Here is a 26,436-nt window from a genome sequence, read left to right on the forward strand (position 1 = left end):
TTCTGATTCTTGAGATAAGGGGAAAGCAGTGTTCATTAGAGTCACATGATGTCTGCAGTTGATTTTTTTTATAATGAGCTTGTTGTGGCCTCAGTCCACAGATATTAAATTAAAAGAAATCCAGTAACATGCAAACCTAGTTTAAAATGGAAATTGAGTTCAAAGAAAGTGAGAGCTGGGTTCTTACTGCAATGTGCTTCTCAGGAGCTTTTCGCACAACAGAGCTCTGAGAAACCACTTGGACCTCCCAGGAGATTAGCTCATCACAGAGAGCTGCGACCCTTCTGGGATAGGGTCCTGAGGATGCTAATTACCAATACAGCAAACTTTTTCTTGATGATTAAAACTATTCATATGCGGTTGCCTTTATAGCTAGTTGGCTAAAATATGCTCTCTGCAGAGTACCAGAGAAAGCAAAATTAGCATACTGCAAACTACTAGTTTTTCTATCTAAATACTCAGCTGTCACTGATATTTCTGTATGAAACTGTTACCTATTTCTTTTTTTTTCTGAGAAACTTCAATGGTCACCATAACCTTTAGACTTGATGATCTCATAAAGGCTTCTGTTTGTCATCGCAGAATTAGATCCCATTACTCTAGAAGGTTAGACTACTTTTGAGTGTTCCATACTACATTTTCAAATATTAGCTAAAATACCCTTCTCTCATCTTTCAAATAATAACCCCGATCAAGAAGTGAAAGCAAAGATTCAGGGAAGTTTCTGAATTGGGTAATCTTATTACTCTGTGCTGTAATGTCCAGATGTATCCAGCACTGAATGACTCAAAGAGGAGGTCGTCATCCTGTGAAGAGTTTAAATGAGAGACACAATCACAGTTGGGAATTATAAAATGAAATCTAGGAGGAATGAGGAAGGCTGGAGCCATTCCGGAAATTAGGAAGCTGAGTTGTGGTAATGGTTTTCAAGTGCCGGAACCCTCATGAGGCAGGAAATTACAGCTAGCTCATTTTCCTTTCAGTGGAGAACAGACACAGAAGATTCCATGGCAGCTTAGAGGTCTGAGTACATTGTCAGCAGGGCTGTGTGTAACCCCCAAGTGTACCTGCTTCTGGATGGTCTAGCAGCAGAAGAGTCAGCACGCCTGCGCAGTTGCAAGGACCAAAATGGAAAAGCCAGTCTCTCTAGATGTCTACAGGAGGTTGATCCTCCGTGAAGCCCTGTGAGCCTCCCTTGTTTCCTTATCCCTCAGCCTTTTGTCTTTGTTTTCCTCCCTGACCTGACTGCGGGGTCCAGATAGGAGACAAGAGTTCTAAAAATGCTCCCACCCCACCCCACCCTACCCCCCCCCCCAGGGCTTAAAAGCTTAAGAAATGATCCTGGTACTGAAGATGACAAGCCAAACTTTTCATGGCTGCTGCGAAAGGAGATTACGCAAGATTTCTTCAGAGGCCTTATAAGTAGTTGCTGCACGGAACAAATTGGAAAAGCAGGGCAGATTTCTCACGAGGGCTGGACCAGATGGCCCATGCAAGTCCTCTCTGTCTGCTGATTCCAACAAATAAAAATTACTGCTGGGCTTCTGGTTTGGTTTCCAATCTGGGTACCAGAAGATTAACCTGCAAAGATGGTTAGCTGTATTCTGAATCTCATTTCCATTGTCCAAAGTTTTTAAAGCAGTCTCTGGTAGCACAAAAAGTGTCAGTTCCAAGTGGCCAGATGAGTATTTCTGCCTAGCACTCTCGTGTGGCCTGCCCATGGGTTGGCGGATCTCGTTCTGAGGTATCGGTATGTTAGATACTGTAATAGTATCCACACTACATGTGGAGTTTGGTTTATGTCTGACTTTAGGACATGCAACAGAATAAAATTGCTGTGGAGACACTTTGGGGTCCTTTACTTCTTCCCCATATTAAAAAACTGGTTTGGGTTTGATCATCCCCTTGATTTCCTGGGTAACTCTGACTGAGAAGCAGTGTTCTGTCTAAAGCAACGTTACAACCACCAGGCATTGGTAGCTCACGCCAGCACTCCAGAGGCAGAGGCGGGTGGATCTCTGTGAGTTCGAGACCAACCTGATCTACAGAGCGAGTTCCAGGACAGGCTCCAAAACAATACAAAAAAACCCTGTCTCAAAAAACCAAAAATAAAATAAAATAAAGCCATGTTACTCCTCAAGTTTGTATCTGAGGCACCCTAAGCAATGCCCCCTGAGAAATCAATCACCTACAGTGCTCACATTATAATCATAGGTCTCAATATGAAATTATTGGATATACGCTCACACTTTCGCCATAAATTGGCCCCAAGACTCTATTTTCTAATTTTGAAGAGTGGTAAATCATTAACAAAATCATTTCTTGAGCAAGAAACATTTATAGCCTCTGATATGAAATAATTTCTTTATCATGTCTAATTAGCGTTTGTCTTAATGGTATTGAAAGTCTAAAGTGTTTATTTATAAATATGAGGAGGTGAGAGAGAACATACTTCCAAGAATCGGTTCTTTCCCTCTACTGTGGCAAAAGTCTGAACTTATATCCAATATTTCATATTGAGAGCTATGATTATAGTATGAGCACTGTAGGATTCTGGGTGAACTCGGTTGTCAGGCTTGCGTTATGAAACTGTCTTGCTGACCCAGCTTTGAAGTTCTTAATGGGCACCTGAGAATCAATGTTTATCAATTCTATGATTCTTATGTACGTGCTTCTCTTACCTAACAGTAGTTTCTCCTCCCAGAACAGTTACCTAATTACTATAAATTGAGAAGTTCTCAGAAATTAAAAAAAAAACAGAAGAATTTCTCTAACATGGTGGCACTTCCCAAGGAGAGGGCCATTTCATGAACTGGGGGGTTAAAGGCTCGGTGTAGGGCTACCATATACAAGGAGATGAGAAGGCCCTGGAAACCACGGACCAGTCCCTGCACACACGCATGTGCACAGGTCATGGCAGCCACACACATATATACATAGTTCCCATGCTCACTCCCACGCTTACGGAGCCGTGGAACTGGGAGAGCATTTGCCTGACAACATCCTGCGGTCCCCCTTCCCCTCCCACCGTCTTCTCACCATCCCATGGATGCCAGACTTCTGACTGCTGCCTTGCAGAGGTGGAATAAACTCCAGGAGACTGACTCAGCAGCCACTTTTTAGGAAGGTTCCCCCACCCCTCCGTTCTCACTCACCACTTGGCTTCAAGGCAGAGAGGAAAGCCCACACCCCATGGGCGTCAGTGCAAACCATAATGGTATTCACCAAACTTTCTCTAATTAAAAAAAATTGGCATTTTTAAATAACCAGGGCTGCCCCCTTCCTCTGGACTGAAGTCAAGTATTTTCATCTGAAACATGACTACAGATCTGGCTCTTCTCTTCCGTCTTTGCAGCCCACCCTTTCCTCCCACTTTCCCCACAGGAACACACACACACACACACACACACACACACACACACACACACACACACACTGTGCCTTTTATGTAATCAGCTGATAAGATTGATCTTTTCTTTGAATTTCTTTGATTTGAAATCCACCCACTATTCGTGGGAGGTACAGGGTGAAGGATGCAATGTGTGCTTCAAAGATACAGGAGGTATACAATGTGTGTTTTAAAGATACAAGAGGTACAGGTTCATGGATACAATGTGTGTTTTAAAGATATAGGAGGTGGGGGGGGGCATGGATACAATGTGTGCTTCAAAGATACAGGAGGTGCAGGGCCATGGATACAATGCATGTTTTAAAGATACAGGAGTTGCAGGGCCAAGGATGCTATGTGTGTTTTAAAGATACAGGAGGTTCAAGGCCAAGGATGCTATGTGTGCTTTAAAGATACAGAAGGTACAGGGTGATGGATGCTATGTGTGCTTTAAAGATACAGAAGGTGCAGGACTATGGATGCTATGTGTGCTTTAAAGATGCAACTCTGAGGAGCGGCACAGAAGAGTGTCTGGGATAGGGTCTGTGTCTTTTCTGTGAGTTTTGATTTTGCTAAGAGTGCCATGAAATTCAACACACATTCTCTGATTTCAGACCTCTTAGATATCGGAGGAACAACCGATGGAGTCATTGTTACCTAACCCAACCGTGAGCTTACACCACTCACAACTCCTTGGTGGAGCCCCGTTACTGATGTTCACCCTATGTCTTGATGTCTTCTTCCTCTACATTTCTGTGATGCTGCAATCTGATCTCCTTTATGGCTGCATAGTTCTGCCCCAACTTCTCTGAAAAAAAATTCTCTGAGGGGAGAAAAGGCCATTTCTAAAAGATAACATTTTGTATGTTTCCAATTATATAGCATTCTTATAAGAATGAAATTACTTGCATATCACAGATTGCTGGCTACTGAGCCGTAGTAACCGGACAGGAACTTTAAAGGAACAGGACAAGGGGGCCTTGTGACTGGGGAACCACATAGACACATTCAAATGAACATATGTGTGATGATGAGATCCAAATCAATTCTCTTTTACAAATCAGTCTTCAAGTTGTCAAACCATGGTATCAATTATGCAGTACTGGAAACTGAACAGGCCTTGGAAATTGTCTGTACACTTAGAAATTCCTGCACATCTATAATTAGTTTTAAAAGTTTAATGGTAAAACACAGCTGGCTAAGAACGGGAAAACTTGAAAAAAATTTTAAAATGGGATCTAAAGATGATTTCTCAGGTATGTAGTTTTTTGTTTTTTGTTTTTCAAAGAAAAATTTGCAGCATTCTAAAGCCTGCATCTAGCTCTTCACTCACTAACTGCAAAGCATGTTTTATGTAACCACACAGCACAAGGTCATATTGTCACGGCTCAAATAAATTGTTCTTAATAAAACTGAGTTTATCGATGTCTAAGTTATAGAACTAAAACAATGGTTTCAGAACAGGAAGAGGGGGTTGATAAATACAAATACATTGTGTTGTATAATCACAAAAGCTCCACACCATGTCAAACGTCAACAGCTGTAGCATTCTAAAAAGTTCCCTTCAAATAGAACAGCCTCCCAAACAAACAGAAAAAAAAGAGTCAGTAAGGACACCTGGTTTAACCTCTGATTCATTAGCTCAGGGTTGGAGGGTGTGTGTGTGTGTGTGTGTGTGTGTGTGTGTGTGTGTGTGTGTGTGTGTAGGCATGTCTACCACCTGGAGACCCATCATATGTCATATTTGCTTGCAGCATGTCATTCATGTTTGCCGTTTGCAGAGTTTCCACCAAGCTATCATACTGTGCAGATTAAAAACATAGGAAAAGCTAAAACAAAGTAACTATCATGCACCACCAAAGCTCAGAGCAGCCTTAGATACAGACAACCCCAGAGTAAACATTAGGAAGAGTCTTGTTCTTCTGATAACAGTAACACTTGAACAGCAGTGTGTTCTAGTAGATTATTTTTTCCATAGTAAGTCCACTCTCCGGCAAAATACCCAGTTTGATAAAAGATTCTTACATAGCTGTGGTGAGAATCTAATTGCAAAATAAATTTAGCAGATTTGTACACATATATTGTTTCTAAGTTCCCAGTTTCATGAGCTCCTGACCTACGGTTAATATTCCTAGGTTTAAGAATTGAGACTTACAAGTCATAATCATTCTAGGAGAGGAAAGAAGCCCACTCATTCCTCAAGGTTATGAGCAGGTCCTAAATTGCCAGGGAGCACTGGGCATGATACAGCAAGGCTGAACCTAAAGAGTAGGGTTGCAGAGTGAGTGGGAGATCTGGGCATTTATGTGCTCCAAGATGAAATCACTTGCTATAGGATGAAATCAGACTTAGTAGCCCCAAAACAGACAAGAATAGCACCCTTGTGCATAGCCCTACAAGAGGGTGTCACAACAGAAATTTCCAATGTCTGCTTGCTGGTTTCCTATAATGGTGCCTTTCCCTTCTTGAAGCTAGTTCCTAAGTCTTGCCAGGCCTCTGCATTTAAGTACCAGGTCTGGTGTAGAGTGCGTGTGCAATAAATTATTACTGGCTAAATGAATGCTTCTTCCTTACACAAAATTTCTGATGAGAACTACGAACATGCTTCTTGCATTGTTTCTCCCCCCCCCCAAGGAGTTGGTGGCTATTCCTTGAAGCTTTCATATGGGAACCATCTTCAAGAGTAAGAATGGCATAATTAATCACTGACGTACGGTCCTGGTGTCACCGATGACTCTCCAGACAAGCCAGGCTCCTTCTCTTTTGTACAGAATCATTTACTGATTATTCTTAACAACTACTCCACACACTCACATTATACTCTAGATGAAACAATTCAACAAAAACATAATCCAGGCAATAAAGATATTCCCACTATGTTTTTGTGGGGGAGGAACAGTTATTGCCTTACTCCTCCATACCCTAAGAAAGCTTGGCATGCGTGTGGCATTATCTCATAATCTTTCCTATCCACGTCACTGTGAGTAGAATTTGAAGGAGGGAGTCGGATTCATAGGCACATAAACCACCTGCCATAGATGGAGAGGTTCTGAATGACGAGAGGACTGGAAAAGAGGCATTTTGTTTAGTTGCTACAAACTCAAGTGTGCTGAAGAACCCGATGATTGTCAGTGAAGAGTGTGCTTAGCCACGAGCGACGGAAGGCATCCACATGAGTGCTGCCCACATCGAGCTTCTGGGGGAGGCGGGATAGTTATAGACCCATCTGAGTTCAACTGTGTTGATAGGAAAACCTTAATGGAGAGCTCCTGACTTCAAAAGCCCAGCAGACACAACTGTTCCATGACAAACACCTGCGACACAACTCACAATTTCCTGTGGCCACGCAGCAGGGGTGTGGCTTTTTAATTTTTGTTTCTTTGCCTTACAGGAAAACCATTTATTGTTCAGCCAAATACCCCAGATCACCATTGGAGCTACCTCAACCTGGAGTGCCTTGTTCTTGGACTCTGTCCTGGTGGCAGCAGGACTGTGCACAGGACTAAGGCTGCGTGCCTGTGTGTACCAGTGTGTGTGTGTGTGTGTGTGTGTGTGTGTGTGTGTGTGTGTGTGCCACAGCAGCCTCACTGAAAATGCCAGAGCCCGAGAGACCAGGGTCTCATTTGGTGAAGTCACTGTGGGGTCCCTTGTCCATTAGGAAAGAAAGCAAAAGCAGAGGTCTCACGACATTGACATTTCAGGGGAATGGACCACAGTCAGGTGGTCTATATGGTGGCTTGTCCTGACCCTGAAGTTGTGGCTCAGAGCTTCAAGCTATGGTGGCTTCCTCCCATCTCCACTCAAAGGTTTTCTTCTTCTTTCCCAGTGGCGTGAAAACATCAGAAGAACAAGATTCGCTCTTGCTGTGGGAGGTTTCCCTTAACTCTGCAGATAAAACTTTCACCAAGGGCAACTGCTACAGAGAAGTTTAAATGCTTATACACCACACAGAAAACGGTCTTAACATGCGCAGTATTTTAACTGTGCAGAGTTCACCTTGTCTTAAAATCAGGTCTCCAGCAAACGAAGGAGATAAAAGCTAAGCCACAAACAGTCTCACTTGCAAGTGAGAATAACCAAGGATTTGGACAATGGGTCATAGCTTCTCTCCTTTGTATCCCCAAACAGTAAGGAACTAGAGGCGCAACAATATTACAGGACCGAAGTCCACAAGGGCTGGCGCAAAGCAAACACGGTGAGAAGGCAGGAAACACATCACAGGATGGGGAACTGCTCTTACTACAGAGAGACTTCTGTCTATGAAAACAACGAGCTCCTTATGACACAGGAAACAGAAACAAGACGTCTTATGAGCATTGAGAAACCGTATCTCACAACACTCAGTCTTCACTCATTTCGGGCAGTAATTTAGGTTTAAATGCACCGGTGCTCACTCTCATTTACCATTATAGGTGTTTCTTCCTACCGGGAACCTTCCTTAAAAGCTGTGCTCAGCATTTCATCTTGGTCTCTGGAAGGCAAGGGGGCAGTGTGGGATGGAAAACTCTTCTGATAGGCTAAGCTAAGAATCTACTGTCTGTGCATCAAGCAGGACACGCACTTCTGCTCCCGGCAAACTCCTGACAGGAGAGTTTCCAGCTCCTGTGTCCTTACTGTCTGGGATTCATTTTAGGTCCTAAGTGTCCATAACACTTCGAATATACAAAATGGGCCACATCTTAAAAATCTCACACAGGCTTGCACACAAGCCTGGGTGTTTCACCCCTCCCACCCAAAAGGCTAATTTAAAAGCAAACACCTGAGAATTCTAAATTAAGCAAAACAGCACTGAGTTAAGTGACTTCGAAACCCGAAAAAAAATGCCTGACTGCCCCCGCAAAGAACATGGAAACCCCGGGCAGAGGGACCTCTCATCCATACCTGTATTTCATGCCAGTCTGCTTTGCGGTGGACTCTTTGAGAGAAATGTGATGCTGAGGGGTGAAGGTCCCCAGGCTGCGAGCGATGATAGCGACGGTGCGGAATTTGGCCCGGGCTGCGTTCACCACATTCGGGGCGGTGGAGCTCTGCTTGCTTAGAAGACGGTCCTCACCATTTCGACTCTTCAAATTGTGCTCTGTGCAGGCTATAGAGACTTGCATTGCTTCCCAGGACAGCGCAAGGTCCTCTCAGAACCCCACAGCACAGGCGGTCGGCAGAGGGTGAGCAGTTTGGGGGGATTTCTGCTGCCTTTTATCCCCTCTTGCCCCCACCCTTCCTGGATGCCTTCAGAGGCGTCCCGGCAGCTGACTTCAGAGCCCACAGAGCGGCAAGAGATGCTGAGGTGCTGGACAGAGTCCCCGGGACCCAAAGAAGTAAACAGCCAAGCTGGAAGTTGTCTCAGCAGCTGGAGCGCTGATCAGCCTCCTCAATCTTCCCCAGGCTGTGATCTCGGCTGATTAAACAGCCAGATCCATTTGGTCAGGAGGTTGGTGCAGAAGCCTAGAGCTGAGCGTTCATGGTGACTGCACACAGCCCTGCCTGGAGCCAGTCCGAGGTGCCTGAATGCGGAGGGCTGGCTTCTGGGCGCTGGCTCAAAGCAACGCAGGCATACGGCAAAGATGCGCCTCCAGCACCCTCTGGATCACAGTCAGGAGGCTCAACTGGAGAGGAGCATCCCAAGAAGCAGCTACCAGCGAGCGGCCCCTCCGACCCGTGGTCTCCATCCACTCTGCCAGTCAGCTGCCTCCCTCCTGTTTTGGGAGGATGCGGAGGTGGAGGTGGAGGCGTCTCAAGACCCCTCCCCACTCATCCTTAAGAGAAAGCTGGGGCTCCTGAGCCGGCACTTACTGAGGCTGGCGACACCATGGAAGGTCCCTTTAAGGAGTGCCTTGCCTTTGTGTGCAGTGGGAAGATCACTGTGACCACTCCTTACTGGATCAGGACAGGGAGGTGCTGCTCCATCAGGGGACTCTGCTTAGATGCCACCAAATCTTGCTGCAGCACCAGAGTTGGAACTGGAGAAGGTTGTGTGGGGTGCTCCTCAGCGTAGCATGCCAGTTGATTAGCACGTGAATAGTGTCTGCCTTGCTGGAACACAGCTTGGAATTCTGCTCGTTTCTTCTCTGCATGCTATTTCTTACGCAGATTAAGTTCAAAGTTTCCCTGAAAAGCCACAGTGCAGTATATAGGGAGCCAAGTATGCTAACTTAGTGCAAATCTATTCAGAACACAAGAGTAGGGGATTTGGGGGGTGCTGCAGGAAGCAGTGAGCTCTCCACACTGGAGGGGACTGGACAGATGGGGTTGGGTGCAGTGGGGGGAGAAATGGGTCAGTATCACTGCCCAGAAGGTTCAGCAGTGTTACTGGAGCCATAAAGGCTGCCCTGGCCACAGGGATGGGTAGGAAAGAAGTCCTGTGGCCTGAGCCTGAACCCACCTGAGATGTGGTGGGTCCCACCCAGAGCCACTACCCAGGAAACATGCTCAGACCAAATTAACAGCTGGCTGACAATTTCTTTCTCCATTTGAAGCATGTAAGAAATAACCCCTCCTCTGGACTTATTTAGACGATAGCTTCTACAAAAGCCTATGTCTGAACATGATTCCTAACAGACCTCACTGTTAAGCAAGGGGAAGAGGCAGACACTATTTGTGAATAGCATCTCTGTACTTGGCAGTAGAGATCCAGGTGGAGGGAGGGCTATGAAGCCTTGTCTCGTTTGTCAAGGATTAGGCAATTTTTTTTGGTGAAAGGGACGAAGCATCCAGTCTCCAGAGACTAATTACATCGAAAATCCGCATTCTGCTTGCCCACAGGAGGGATATCCATGCTAAGCACACCAGAGCAAAGCAGGGATGGATTTCCTGAGCCCTAGGGAACATCTTTTATTTACTCCATCACCCCCACCTCAGTGGAGTCCCTATTGGTATCTGACTCTGCTACCGGGACACAAACATGGCAATGTCTGGGGTTTCAGGAAGCACGTGGAGACTCACTCAGGCAGCCTTCCTAGAGGTATGAGACTCCCATGCGGTAAGAACAATGGGTCTGATTTGATTGATTGGCAGGAGTGGAGGGAAGCAGTCACCCTTGGTCTGGCACGTTCGGGGATGATGCATACTCTGCCTGTGTTGACTGAAATAGAAATAAAACAGCTTGTTCTGGCCCCTTCTATCCAACCAAGCGAAACCGTGAACATGAAAAATCTTCAAGGAGACTCTAATGCTTTGCACTGAGATCAAGTCTCCACATCTTATGTTTAAAGCCACATTATGGGATAGCGTTCTTGGCCCTCCACATTGATTGCCATTCTTTCCCTTAGAACGCACACACGCTGATTAATGAATGGAAAGACTATTTAGGGTAAGTGAGGGCAGAAGGGTTACACGGGAGCCTCTTTGAACCCTTGTATTCCAGGCAGGAGTACTGGGGTGGAGGCGTATATTTGTTCTTTGGGATAAACAGTGGGCAGAGAGGAAGGCGATCATAGGAACCTTTATTTTTGTACACTAACCCAGCTCATCGGAGATGATCAACACGAATCAGGAAGGCAGTCAAAGTGAGGAGAGGAAGAAGTGGGAGGAATCCAAAGGAACAGCTTTTAGAAAAAGGCAAAGCAGCCCCCGGGAGCAATTGAGTGAGGTGATAACCACCAGGCTGGAAGGGTCAGGAACCTGGGCATCTACTCAGCCACTGGCTGTGAGGGAGGGTGTGTGGGCGGTGGGCGGGGCTCGGCTGAGAGCGCTGCCATTTTTACAGTTAGGACTGGGAACTTAGAAAGGAAGAGAGGCCTGGCCATGGTAATTAATGCGGGGCTCAGCTCTGCCAAATAACCGTCAGAGAATGGCCCAGACAGCACAGGCTAGCCCGGAACAGGGAAGAGGTTATCTGAATAAGACATACAAAAGGCAGAACACCTCCGCGTCATCTGTGACCTCCATAGGGCCACACAGAGAGCGTGGTCTCCCCATCAGGCCCTCACTCTATAAGCGATGGAGAGGAGATGGAGAAATAAGAAGAGGGAGAGAGGAAGGTGGGTGGGTGGGGAGCTGGCGGTTCCTGGGTAAATTCCTGTGCGTTCACTTTGAAGCGCAGCCCGCCCGTGTGCTGAAAAGGAGTGGAACCATAGCCCCGCATTCCCTTCTGCGGCTCTCATGTGTAGTCTAGTGTCCCAGCCTTTGGGGACACACAGCACAGAGAGAATCAAAGACCCGAGGCCAGAGGATGCTCGCAGTGAAAGCCTTTTTCTGGCTGTTCACAGCGAGCCTTTCATCTCTGGCAAACCAGCAGCCCCGCTGGTCCTCCCAGATATTCTCTCTTCCCCGCAATAACGGAGCAGTCAGCCTCAAAGAGCCTGGAAATCAGACAACAGTTGGCTATAGAGTGCCCGTTCCTAATAAGTCTGCTAACAGGCCACGTGCTAATTAATCTGGGGGATGGAATGTGTGTCCTTTCGCTGTCACAAGGCAGGATTTAGAGGAATCCTCACTCTGAGAAGTTCAGGCTTAAACGGACATACAAACCTGCATATAGACACGTTTCCATAGACACATATAGAAGTAACTGTAGGTACAGGTATAGATGGAGGTTTGGGCTGGATCATCTCATCCCAAACTTCCTGTAGTGAAGCCCTGGCCTCACCCCAGTGTATCCGGATATAACTGTATTTGGAGACAGCCCCCCCCTTTTTAAATTTAAATTAGAAACAAGCATGGTTCACATGTCAATCCCAGCTCCCTCTCCCTCTCTCTCCCCTCCTTCCCCAACCACCAGGCCCCCCAACCCCTCCACCCAATCCCCACTCTATTCCCCAAGGAGAATGAGGCCTTCCTTTGGGGTGTCCATAGTCTGTCATTTTATCCAGGGCAGGGCCTAGGCCCTCCTCCAAGAGTCCAGGCTGAGAGAACATCCCTCATTATAGGATGGGCATCCAAAGTCCATTTGTATGCTGGGGATAAGTACTGATCTACTTACCCAAGGCCCCGTGGATTGCCTAGGCCTTGAGACAGCGTTTTAAAGACATACCTGAAGTACAACGAGGCCATAAAGGTGAGCACTAATCCGGCATGACACATGTCCTTATAATAAGGACCAGGGCCAGAAGGGAAGATAGAGAGCACAGGATCATCTACCTACAAGCCCAGGGCAGAGTCCTTAGAAGCAGCCAAGCTTGCTGTCCCTTTGATCTCAGACTTACAGTCTGCCGAGCTGAGAGAAAATAAACCTTTCCTGTTGCAGCTGTTCAGCTTGTGGTACTTGGTTGCGGCAGGCAGAAACATGATTTATATCTACAATGCCATTCATAAGAAACTATTGGAAATTACTAAAGTACAAGCTTCTAAGTCATTGTTAGTCATGGTGAATGCCCTTACATATACTCCACACACACCCAACCTGCCGTTATTAACGTTCTCTGGGAGGAGAGTGAGTCCCAGCTCAGCCTGGACCACACAGCAAGACTCTGTCATAGAACCCAAAGATGGACAGCCTTTTACAGATCCGTTCTCTAGGAAGGCTGCCCAAATGTGTTCTGAAGGAAAGCCTCCAAATGAAATCCTTTTACCCCTCTCCATAAAGCCATACAGGCTCTATGTGGTTGCTGTTTGCTTTTGTTTTTTTGTTTTTGTTTTTTTAACTAGCATACATTAATTGTAGAAACCGTAACTTTCTTCGTAAGTGCATGGGACACAGTTTGGTAACAGCCATCTACAAGTACCCTGCAGCCAGCGCTTTCCCATTCCCCATCCTTTCTGGCTTCAGGCTGCATGGTGAGTCCTGATTGGAGAAGTAGCACATTTCCTTTGTGCGAGCTTCTCCTGGGCTTACCCATTTTTCCTTGCTCATACTCCCTAAGGCAGGAGTGAGCACCTGAGAGACACCCCCGGGGCAGTGGAGAGAGTGCCACACCAGTAGACTAATGCAGTCTCATCTGTAACTTAGGAGTAACTTGCTGCTTTCCAGAAGCATGGGAGTGGGCTGGGCGTCTTCATTTCAAAGACCTCTTTGCGTTCCTGCTCGGTAGACGGCCATGCCTGCATTTCTAGGGGTTGCCACAGTGCAGGGCTGAACTATCACTTAGTCTTCAGTTTTGGCCGTGATTGGTTACCGGGTATTTACCTAGTAACGGAGTTTTAGAATCACTGTCAGCCATATTGGTTCTTGGCTGTTTAAGAACAGACAACAGGATGCAAAATTTGCACCCAAGGGCTTTTGTCTCTGTGGTTATCTCAGTGTTCCTGGGGGACCCCGGGGGACTTGACAACAGGGATAGGGATATAGGAGTTGCAGTTAGTCCTGAAGCTTAGTCTTCCTCTGCCTCCTCCCTTTCCTGTGCTCGTGAACAGACTGCTCACACTGGTTCCCTCACGGAGACATGGATGCGAGAGTGTGGTTCTCCAGAGAAGCTGCCTTCTCCGGCTGAGGAAGCAGGAGATAGACACATCCAAGATGACACTGGCAGAGTTAAGATGTAACTGAGAAAGCCTTCCTCCAAATGTTTGGTTCTTAAATCACTCTGCATATTGCTCCTCACCCTAAGAGTCCTTTCTCATCAGAAGGGCTTCACATGCACCCTCTTATGAATACAGTTTAAAAAGAAACTCTATTACTGTTATGAGTACTAGAAATAAATTCGGTTTAGAAAATCTAAATATCAACATCTTATTAAAAATATTTTGTGGCTGTTTATTCCTGTCCCATTGCTGGAAAAATTCTCCCAGTCATCCAGAAAAAAAATTTGGTTCATTCAATTTCTTCCCAGTGAAGACAGAACCAAATATTTTTCACTGGTTCTACTTAGAACTTATGGTTTATATTCCGTTGGAAAGCACAGCCAGCAGGAGCCAGGAAATATTCAGCCATGCAGTCAGGCAAAACTGGAGTTATCCAACACAGAGAAGAATCTGCTAATATCATAAGAATTTTAAGCATGAGCATGTACAGATGGGAAGCTACTTCCTGTGCCTCATTTATAAGCAAATGAATTATGCCATTTATCTGAGACCATCCAAAATCCGGTAAGAGAGTTATCTATTATATTCTCACAATTTTAACACACCAGGAAAATGATCATGGCCCCAACATGTACAGAGGTGGGGTCTTTGCAATGGCAAGCAAAACTGAGGTTGAACTTACACATGGCTTTTCTGATGAGTAGAAACTTCTAGGTGTCTACCCTTCGGTTTTCCTAGAAGAGCAGATTTACCAAAGAACCCAGAAGGACATTCAGAGGACAAGCCCAGTCTCACGCGCCAGACTCTATTCCAGAAACAAAGTACCATGAATGAAAGGATCGGCAAGTGTTACTCCTGGGAAGTAAAGCCAGGGCTTGGATGTGAGAGGCAAGTGTTCTCTTACTGTACTACTTTCAAGTAGCAGTTGACATTTAAACTACATCCATGGCCACTGAGAACTATTTCTTGAATTCAGAATATTCTGAAATGAGAGCCACAAGTTCTACTATTTTTTTCACAAATGCTCACCCTGAAAACTCAGTGCTCCAGTCTTACGTATAAACAGTTCTAGTGAAATGGGAAATTCACCATTCAGCTGATTTGTTCTGCCACTTTCATAGTAGTTAATGTCTCATGTTTTTTTTTTCAGGAAAACAGAAATGAAAGAAAATCGACTTGCATTGTGCCTATTTTTATGGACGTTATTTTCCTTCCAAATTATTATCCATTACCTTGATTTCTGTCATTGCCTTATATTAGCCTCAGACAATCAGAAATGTGTGCTGCGTCTTTGGTTAAAAGATATTCTTGAGTAGTTTAACTCACAGAGAAATTGTTTTCAAAGATAGAGCTATCATCACCAATCCATGATAAAATCAACTACATGGCACATTGCTATTTCATGCATTACAAAGAGGTTAATGTGCCATAATTCATGTTTAATTTTCAACTAATTTTTATTCTTAGACTCCCTTGCCACAAAAATCACCACTTTATAAACTTAAAATGAAAATGCAAGGGGAGTGAATTATTTAGAACCGTGTTCTAAAATTTGTTCACATTTGGAGTTCAGATTTTTGTTCTAACACTGAGATGTCAGTATCCACACCTTTCTTCTGTCATATTTGTGTTTTGGAAGCAATGCTATTTAAAAGCATGCTCTGCTTTTGTCTCTGCTGCCTGCTGTTGGTACAAACTCTCAACTCCCAAATGTTAATCTATGAGGAAAGGTGTCCACAGCATCCTAACTGCCTGACCAGCAGCAAGTAAAGTCATTTACCAATTTCAAGGAAGAAAAAATACTCCAGAGAATTCATGAACTATCATTTTTAAGATAGCATACTATAAACCTTTATCTTATGGCAATTCAAATCTGAAAAATTACAAAAGTAGTGTCAAGTAGAGAAGGGAAGAAGAAAACATTAAATTGCTTTTATTTTCAAGACGTTGTGGTAAGAGCTCCCACACCTATTACCTGTGTCCAGAGGAAAGAGAAAAATAGTGGTTCCATGAGCGTTCACAGGCATTCTTGCCAAGCTGTAATGATGGAGGTAGATTATTTTCCAGCATCCACAGGTACACATACACACATAAAATGATAAATGCCTAAAGTATGGTATGTGGTTATATCTTTTTTTAATTTAAATTATAAACAAGTTTGTTTCACATGTTCATCCCAACTCCCTCTCCCTCCCCTCCTCCCCTACCCCCCAACCCTCCCACCCCCCTACCCAATCCCCACTCTGTTCCCCAGGGAGGGTGAGGCCCTCAATGAGGGATCTCCAAAGTCTGTCATTTCATCCAGGGCAAGGCCTAGGCCCTCTCCCATGTGTCCAGATTGAGAGAGCATCCCTCCATATGGAATGGGCTCCCAAAGTCCATTTGTGTATTAGGAATACTGATCTACTACCTGAGGCCCCAAAGATTGCTGAGGTCTCCTCACTGACACCCAAATTTAAGGGGTCTGGATCAGTCCCATGCTGTCCTCTCTGCCATCAGTCTGGGGTCCATGAGCTCCCCCTTGTTCAGGTCAGCTGTTGCTTTGGGTTTCTCCAGCCTGGTCTTGACCCCTTGACTCATCACTCCTCCCTCTCTGCAGCTGGGTTCCAGGAATTCAGTTCAGTGTTTAGCTGTGGGTGTCTGCCTCTGCTTCCATCAATCACTCGATGAAGGTTCCAGAATGGCATATAAGGTAGTCATCAATCCCATTATTGGGGAAAGGGCATTTGAGGCAGCCTCTCCACTATTGCTTAGATTGCCAGTTGGTGTTATCCTTGTAGATCTTTGTGGTTATAACTTTAAAAACCTACATTGATTGAACTGAGTTCCCAAAGAGTCTCCCACAGAAAGTCATCCTTACAAGATTAGGATGAAAAAAACATCCAACCTCCAAAAAGTTACTGAGACAAAACCACTTTCAGTTCAAGTTTGTTCATCTGGTTAGAGAAAGAAAAGCTAGCATTGTACACATCTTTCTATCTCATAATAGTAATACGTTTTGAAAAGGCCCTACTGACTTCTTCTTTTTATTATATCCATTCTTTTAAACCAGAGTTCCTACAAAGCAAGCAGATCCAAGACTTTGTGGGTTCCCTTTTCATTTAATTCTGCCTCTTTAGCAGGGTGAGGAAGGTTAGTGCAGGGACTCCTTCAGTGTCTCATCACATTTAAAATGAAAGTAATTCTAAGGACACAGTTGCTTAAAGCTTCCTCTCTCTCACCTCAGACCTAGCATTATTGCTATCACCAAAAAAAAAAAAAAACTAGAAAAAACAATTAGCTTTCTGTCCTTTTTCCTGACTCATGTCCATTGCTGGATCTGTCTTCCTTCTGTCCCTGGTTTCTTTTCTTTCTTGCCTGCATTATTCTGAAATATTTTCCTTTACTTATTCATTTCTTCCCTTCCTTCCTCCCTTCCTTTTTCATTCTTTCTACCTAACCTTTCTCTTCCTTTCATGTGTGGGCATGCTTTGGATGTTTTCATAAAAAAATAACCAATAGTGAAATCCAATATCAACATTAAATTCAATATAAAATGAAATAAAGTGAGATCCAAGTATAAAATAAAACGTGAAGCTCCGCAGATTCACAACGGCTATTATACCTGTGTAGAAGTTCACTGAGATGTAAAGACTTTAGGTCTGGCTAACCTCCCTGTGCAACGCTTCCTATTTTGAAAGTTCTTTACAATAAAGCTTTTATTAAAATAAAAGACAGGAAATATGGGAAGACTTGTTAGTAGGGATTCAAACTGTAATAACCACTATGGAAAATGGCATGGAAGTTCCTTAACAAATAACAATCTGAAAAATGTATGAGTCATCCCTTCTGTTGCTAAATTAATAACCAAAGAATTAAACCAGTATTTTGAAGAGGTCTGTGCATACGCATAGTCATTGCAGCACTGCTGAGAAAAGCCAAGATGTGTAAGCAATGTTAAGTGCCCATGGATGAATTAACAAAGAAGCTATGAAATATATGATATGGGATATCATCAAGTCTGAAATGCTGCTGTTTGCAAGAACATGGTAAAACCAGAGGGCTTTATGCTTGACTAAATAAGACAAATACTGCCAGTTCTCACTTTCATATGAAATGTATAAGTCAGTCAATCTCATAAATCTGTGACAAGAGTAGGGTTTATGTACCCCTACAACCAATAGGAAGAAACTGAGGGACCGGAGGAGAAAGAGCAAAAGGCAAAGAAAGAAAGGAAGGAAGGGAGTAAGGAAGGAAGGAAGGAAGGAAGGAAGGAAAGAAGGAAGGAAGGAAGGAAGGCCAATCTATATGAGATGGTGGTTGCGCTATTTAGTATTGCCATAGTGATGGTATGTATATGTATTAAATTATTAAGTTATGTACCTTAAATATATCAGTTTTCCATTTTTCAATTGTATTGTACTAAAACTGAAGAAAAGTAGCAAATGACTTACTCAGTATTATGAAATTCATTTTCTTTTGAGGCTGAACTCCCACCCAGATACCCTAACTTGTGCTCAATGACCTAATGCATATTTACATAGCTACATTTTTAAAAGACCCTCAATTATGTCATCCTATAAAAATGTTTCTCCTTAAGAGAAAACCCCTTCACCTGTGTTTAATCAGGTATCATATTTACTGAGGTTTTCACAAAGCATATATACTACTTTTGTAAACAAAATAAAGTAAAAATTTAAAGTTATTTTTCCATTGTAAAATTACGCTGAGTTTTCAACAAGAAATTTTAGAATGCATAGGTAAATTCTCTTAGGTTTACATAAATCCTAGTCACAGAGCTGAGATGAAACAGATATAGGAAGAAAGGAGGAATGCCATTCATTCAGTAGACTTCAAATCATCCTAGCGACTATTTGTTTGCTATTTTCTAGTTCACGCACAGATTTGTGGTTATTGTTAATGTTTCTGTTACTGCTGGACACAGCTGAGACTCTTTCAGGGTTTATATCAGTTACCCCATGCTATCAGATGTATTCTTTTTTTTCTCCCCCGTCTTTCATGTGTTATCTTTTCTCATCAATCATTACCTGCTACTCAGCTGACAAGCTCTAAGTGCTGATGAGAGAAGGTGGAAGATTTGGCCTCCCTGTATGAGGCTTCCTGGCTGGGAATAATAAGCAGGTGCCCATGGCCAACTGTCTAGTGTGCATAGATTGAGTGCAGCTGATACATTCTTCAGAGGAACAGGGAAAGACCCACATGGGCTGAAACCATGGTGGTATCAGGAAAGCTCTGGGCAACGAGGACAGAAAAGTGCTGGGCAAGGACAGAGAGAAGGCAATGCCAGAAGGGGAAATGGCTTCCATGGGGGAGGTTAAGAATCTTGCTGGGGAATGCGCAATGCACTTGGTATGCAGAAAGAGGATTTCTATAATACACAGTGCAGAACAAAGTCTCCATACCAATCCAGAGGACTTCCTGGGTCACAGGGAAGACAGGGCGTTCATGTCGACGTAGAGAAAAGTTCATCAGGGCTCCTGGTGGGACTGGGAGTGTAAGCTGTGTTTTAGGCAAACAAGGCTGGAAAGCCTGTGTAGGTGGTTTGAGCAGGAAGGCAGTGGGGGCTGTAGGTACAATCTGCTGGCCCTGTTATCATGCTTCTCCTAATAGAAGCAGAATGGAGAAACGCTCACCAGGCATGGTGATCCGATAAGCTTTTGGATAATATGTACAGTAGGAGCTCATTTGAGAGAAACACAAACGTTACCAGTAGTTACCTGTGGGTGGGAGGATTATGGGTAATTTCTGCTTCCTTTATTTGGCTCATATATGATCTCCTGTTGTGAGCGCATATTACTTTTTGTATTACGGAACACGAAAAGTGGTGCCCGGGAAGCAAGAAATGATGCTGGAAATAATGGCGAACCAGTGGGTATACACATCCTGTAGGGAAGTGCCGTGACTTTGCTTGACTCATAGCCTGTGGGACAAACAGACTCAGTTTCCTTTCCAGCAAACAAGACTCCAGGTATACATGATCCCGAATACAACTACTGGACTTTGTTAACTCTCATGAAAGTGAGATGCAGTAGAGTTTTCCTTTCTGTGTCTTGCTTATTTAATCAAGCATAAGCCCTCTGTTTTTAACCATGTTCTTGCAAACAGCGATATTTTAGATTTGATGATATTCCATGGCATATATTTTATAACTTCCTTATTTGATAATACGTTCATGGGCACTTATGCGTCGTGTCTTTTGTCAATAATTCTGCAGTGACTGAGAGCTTGCATGGAGCTCTACAAAACGCTGATTTAATTCCTTGGGGTTAAACGACCCTTAAACAGGGTTGCATAGCAGATATCCTGCATATCAGACATCCTGCATATCAGATATTTACATTACAATTCATAGCAATAGCAAAGTTACAGATATGAAGTAGCAATAGAATCATTTTATGGTTGTGGTCACCACAACCTGAAGAACTGTATTCAAAGGTTACAGCATTAGGCAGGTTGAGAACCACTGCCCTAAAGGCTCTTTTAGCTTCTGACGGTGGCCAGCATTCCTTGTGACTGCATAGCTCCAGTCTCTGTGACTACCTTGGCAGTGCTTTCCATGTATCGTGGACCTTCGCCGTTGAGTTTACGGCTTCCTTGGGTAATCTTATCTCAAGATCATAATCCTAATTACATCTCCCCAAAAAAGTTGTTTTCAAATAAAATCTAGTTCACAGACTTGAAACATTAAGATGCGGTTATATCTTTTGAGGGCCTAATATGTAGCTGTTAGTTTGCAGAAAACAAAGAGGAGAGGGCAGGAGGAAGAAAACCTGGGAAGAAAGCAAGGAGATAGACGTTCTTTCTGGTCTAACCTAAGAAAGATGTAGGATACAACCAAGCAGATCCCAAGAGAGATAAGGCTTGGCCTGGAGCATGATGGGAGCAGCTCATAGGCAAGGAAGGCAAGAAACAGCAGAAAAGAAACAAAAAAGTAAGTTCTCACAGGTCAAACAGGGATAACTAGCACTCTTCATGCCACGTGCATGGACAGAAACACAGGGCCTGGAGAGACACTGGTAGGAATGTATCTCTACCAGTAAGGATGAAAGAGAGCCTCTCTAGAAGCAACATTTTATTCTAATGGCAGTGAGAAAACAGCACATGGACTATTTGGGAAATAAGATTTGTACTAAGACTAATGAGATAGCCACAAAACAAATAGAAGGAAAACTGTGAGACATCAAAGTAGTGAAGGAAATAGCAGTTGCTGATAAAATGCCCAGGAAATGGGGTGCTTGCCATTGTTTTACTCCCGGAATAAATTTTCACATGAGTGCCCTTCTTATTGATAGTTACTTACTTGGGTCATCTACAGAAGCAAGTACAGAGTTGTCTCACTAGACATTCCAGTACTAAACAGACTCAGGTGTAGGTGCAGAAGAACTCAGGTACGGAACAGAAAAGGATACTGCATCATTTAAAAGGAGGCGTTCCATACAATTAGGGTTGTAGTCAGAAGACCAACTCAGCAGAGTGGTTCCTGTGGTCAAAGTCGTTCAGCCTCTAAGTAAGATGGCAATTCTGGAAATACTGATGCAAACGGTCCAATACAAGGTTTACAGGGAATGACATTGCTCTGGCTTACTATTAAAGGCCACAACACCACGTGAGATGCCATCCATTGTAATTTTAGTACGCAGAAGACAGAGGAAGAAGGACTGGGAATCTTAGACTGATCTGAGATACACAGTCTCAAAACAAAATAACTTCATGAAACCAATGATCACATTGCTGAGATTGTAAAATACATATATGTATAGATAATGTGGTATAAAAGATGCGGAGTAAACAGCCTGGACCCTGCTGTTGTCTGAGTCCCCAAATAACACACAAAACACTCACTATATTAGTTATGAAGCTGTTGGCCGTTTGCTTGGTTTCTTACTGGCTAGCTCTGACTTAATTATTCACCCATAACTGCTAATCTGAGTATTTCTATGTGGTCTTCTCTTACTGGAGAAAGGGTCCAGACCTCTAACTCCTCTGGGGTCCTACATCGTGACTGATTATGCCTCTGTTTCCCAGAATTCTTCTCGACTCCTAGTCCCACCTATCTTGCTTCCCTAGTTGCCAACAGTGCTTTATTAACATATACACAGAAGGAATTCCCCATCATGCTTCTACATTTTTATCATAATTAATCTAGTTTCAATTTGAAATAGATTGTTTTAAATTAAGCAATATCCTAATCATGGAGTAATCTCTAAGACAATAATTCACAGAAATAATTTTAAAAGCAATAAAATATCTATCACAAAGTAAGATAAAAAGGGAACAGAATAACAGAAAAGAAAGGTTTAAGCAAACAAATAGCAGCATAGTAAATGAAAATCAAAACATAGCAATAAGTACATTAAATATAAATAGCCTAAGTGAAAAAGCAAAGATTGCTGAAATAAAGGATGACCCTATGACATGATATCCATAAGAGACATAATTTAGATTGAAAGGAAAAGTAAATTGAAAACAAAATTATTGAAAAGCTATCCCATGATATAGCTTTATAAGACAGCAGTAATATTCCACTACTATTGAAGAAAATTGACTTCAAGAATTATTAAAGTTAGAGGACATTTTATAAAAGCGCAACAATCAGTACACCAGGAAAGCAAACTATCTGTAAAGGCTAACTGCACCTACACTTGGCTCCATGTTTCAGATCCTCCAATGAGGCAGAGCATCGTGTCTGAAGGATGTGGGGGAGCAGTCTTAGCAGCCAGAAGTGGTAAAGAGGTACAGCAGGAGTCAGGGGTATGGCTCCTTTAAACCCCTCCCTTCCTCTCCCTGACCTTACTTCCTAACAGCCTGTGGAGTGTGAACTCAATGGATGAATCCATTGGTAAAGTTAGCAGACCCATGTTGCCAGTCACCTGCTGCTAGTCAGGTGGTGACGATGTCTTCAAACCACAAGATTTTAGAGGGAACACTGCTAAGTGTTCCTGTCTAAACCTACCTAAGAGTCTGATCTACATCAGTAGTTAGTCTTAAATATACATGTAAAAATACCTTTACAGGGCTGGGGAGTTGGTTCCTTGACAAAATCGCTTTCTGTACAAGCCTGACACCCGAGTTTGGATCTCCAGAAAGTAAGTAAGAGCCAGGCACGGCAGTACACATGTCTGTCGGGTATGGGAATTAAAAAGAGGGGCATCTTTCATTCACATAAATAATTTAATGGATGCATAAACCATATTTAATAAAATCCAGTGTCCATTAATGATAAAAATCTCCCAAACAAGACCTGAAACAGAACTTTCCTAAACTAATGAGTATGTGAATTATGGTTTGATATGGAAAGCGTTCTATAGGCTAACATATTTGAACATGGGGCTTTCAGATAGTGGCGCTGTTTGGGAAGGATATGCAATCTCAGGACCCTTATTGGAGGAAGCTGGTCAAAGGCAGTGGGTACTGAGATTTTATAGCCTGGCTTATCTTCCTGTTTGATGGGGGGGGGAGTCCTTCTATGTATATGTTTGTCTGATTGGTTGATAAATAAATCACTGTTGGCCAATAGGAAAGCAAGATAGGTGAGACTAGGAGTCGAGGAGGATTCTGGGAAATGTAGTCAAGAGTGGAGGGTCACCATGTGATCCCAGGAAGAGAGGATGCATCAGGATGCTGTCCTCTGAAAGATAAGTCCTTATAGAAATATATGTATATATTAATAGGAATGGGTTAATACTTAAGACAGAACTAGCCAATGAGAAGCCCTGGACATTGGCCAATAGCATTGTGACTAATAGTGGCTGTGTGTTATTTGGGATTGATGCTACAGCACTGTGACCAGGCTGGCTGGAAGAACATGTTACACAGTGCAGTATCTCTGAAGCCCCAGAAGCCTTCTTTGTAAAAATTGACAGGATGATCCTAAAATTTATATGGAGACACAACAATAACAACCACACTTAAGTGGACAAACAGTTTTGGAATGAATATGTTTTTGGCAAATGAAAAGGATATACTTAAAATAAAAGAATGGGAGTTTGAAAATGTATCTTTTGTTTACCTACCAACTGACTTTGACAATGATGCTAAGACAGTTCAACTGAGGATGGAGTCATTTTTTTAAAGTGTGTGAAAATATCACAATGAAAATAATTTACAAATTCATAGTCACAGAATAACATTTAACACCCCAAAACATTTAGAAGACACATCTTTGTAGAGCTACAATATCAAAGGCACAATCTGCAATCAAAACAAAAAAGATAAATGGATTTCCTAAAAGTAACTGTCTTACCTCAAAATATATGGCTATATAAATTAAGAGAGAAACAGAAACTTGGTGAGAAAGCTTGAAATGACTACAGTGTTGAGGGGCAGCACACATAATACTTAAAGAACACTAATAAAACTAAAATCTACACAACTGTGCTGAAAGTGGATGAAAGATCAAGATATTTATTAGCGATTTTAATGAAGAAAATAAATGACTAATAACTTCTGAAAAGAGACTAAGCCTTGATATCCACAAGGACACACAAATTAAACCTGCCATGGGACAGCCCTCCACATTCACTAGAACAGCTATTACAGAAAAATTTTTACCATGCATCAGGCTATAGAAAGATTAGAAGTCTTACACTTACTGTTAGGAATACAGAATGATACAGTCACTCTGGAAAATTAATTGGTAGCCTCCTTTACTATGTAACAAAAAGTATCTGTTCCTAACAGCATTAGTTACAACAAACCCAAATAAATTGTCAAAACAGCCATCACATTGTAGGTCAGTAAAAATGTCTATTTATGAAATTCTTCTCAACTATAAAAATGAATGAGCTGTTGACACACTTCATTTGAATTATCACCAAAGCCTCATACTAAAGCAGTTGGATAAAACACTGCACGTTACACTAGTCAGGCATAGTGAAATGACATTTCCATGATAGACTGCATATGTAACCGTGGTCCCCTAACATTATAATGGAGATGAAAATTTCATATTGCCTAGCGACATTATTAACTATGATAACCTTGCATCAGGGAATGATGTGTTTGTGGTGATGTTGGTGTAAACGGCTTTCTGTGCTATCAAAGTATTGACCGTGTCTGGACATCTAGCTCTGTGGTACGTGCTCTCCTCGAATTCCTGAGATCCTGGGTCTGATTGCCATCAAAGAAAGAATGAATAGTAACAATAAAGTATAACATAATGCCTTAATACTACAGGATTATTGTAAGCAGCTGTTAGTGATATAGATATGTACTATACTGTATTTTTAATCTTTGTTCAGAGTGGATTCCTTTTACTCACAAAAATTGACTTATAAGAGTATGTGTGTTATGCTGGAGCAGCCTGATATTTGGAAGTTGCCCTGTCTACTGTTTATAAGGGGCTGTGCCCAGAGACTCACTGAACAGTGCCATTTAGATTTGTGTTCATACACTCTACAATGACCATACAAAAACTAAATCTCCCAGCCACATATTTCAGAACATATCTCAGAGTCAACTGTCATGGCTGTAATTTTATTTTTATGACACATATAAAGAAGGAACATGTAGAGAAACAAAAGAGATTAGTGGCTGCCTAGAGCTGGGAATAGGGGTAGGGATTAATGGGGAAAATGGGCACAGTAGAGGTTATGGGAATGCTATAAAATTAAAAAGGGATTTATTTGTAGCCGTACAATTCCATAAATTTACCAGCCTCATCGATGCATATGTTCATTTTAGACGGGTTTATGGCATACAAATTATGCTTCCATAAACTGTTCAAAACTGCTCTACAGGAAAACAAACTCTGACTTTGTTGGGAAAAGGTTTGCTTTTTGCGGCCCACGGAGCAAAGGATTGGAAGTCAGCTTAAGGATTTATTGCCGCAGCAGACAAAAGGCAAGGAGTGTGGGAAGTCCACGGAAGGAGAGTTTCACAGCAGGATCAGAGAGAACAATGCGTCTTGTTGTTTTAAGTATTCTTCAGAAGGACCTGCGCGCCTTCCATCAAGAAGCTGAGCTGCTAGAACGTGCACCCTGGCTGGAGGAAATCAAGGGCTTCCAGAAAAGTCCCGCCGAGGCATGATGCCGGGTCAAGAACAGTGGGTGGGGTGGGTGGGTGGGATGACAAGGCAACCGATGAGGATGGTTGCAGAGTACTCTCTCAGCTGCTCGCAATGCAGAATGAATTGCAAAGCAGCTGTCTCAGTTAGTTAGGTCTCCCGTTGCTGCGAAAGAGACACCGCGACTGCGGCAACTCTTACAAAGGGGAGCGTTTGATCGAGGCTGGCTTACAGTTCAGAGGTTTTAGTCCCTTGTCATCACGGGAGGAAGCAAGGCGGTGTGCAGGTAGTCGTGATGCTGGAGAAAGAGATGAGAGTTGAACGTCTTGATCTACAGGCAACAAGGCGTGAACTGCAGTACTGGGTGTGGCTTGAGCAAACCAGACTCCAAAGCCTGCCTCCCCAGGACCCACTTCCTCCACCAAGGACCACACCTACTCCAAAAAGGCCACACCTCCTAATGGTGCCACTCCCTGTGGGCCTATGGGGCCCGTGCCTATTAAAAGCACCAGAACAGCGTCTTGAGGACGTGACAGACATCACAGAGCTGGATACTGGGGCAGAGCAAGGTTTGCTGCCCAAGTTACTGGACAGACAGCTTTAGAGCACGCAGGCACCGGATGGATAGGCAAGAAATAATTTATAGGAG

The 26,436-nt window shown here is 43.2% G+C and overlaps 1 protein-coding gene across 3 annotated transcripts in view; it reads right to left on the reverse strand.

Annotated features, from left to right (window-relative positions):
* Window positions 1–26,436, reverse strand: part of Kcnab1 (potassium voltage-gated channel subfamily A member regulatory beta subunit 1) — a 384,414-nt gene that overhangs the window by 232,202 nt on the left and 125,776 nt on the right. Inside the window, exon 1 of one of the 3 annotated variants that reach the window (XM_040754345.1) lies at window positions 8,270–9,590. The exons of the other annotated variants lie outside the window; for them this stretch is intronic. Within the exon in view, the coding sequence (XP_040610279.1) occupies window positions 8,270–8,490 (221 nt within the window). The 5' untranslated portion in view covers window positions 8,491–9,590. Of the gene's footprint in view, window positions 1–8,269; window positions 9,591–26,436 lie in introns of those variants that run through there. 3 annotated transcript variants of the gene reach the window in all.

Source organism: Mesocricetus auratus, unplaced genomic scaffold, assembly GCF_017639785.1.
Source record: "Mesocricetus auratus isolate SY011 unplaced genomic scaffold, BCM_Maur_2.0 Super-Scaffold_100011, whole genome shotgun sequence".
Taxonomy (NCBI): Eukaryota; Metazoa; Chordata; class Mammalia; order Rodentia; family Cricetidae; genus Mesocricetus; species Mesocricetus auratus.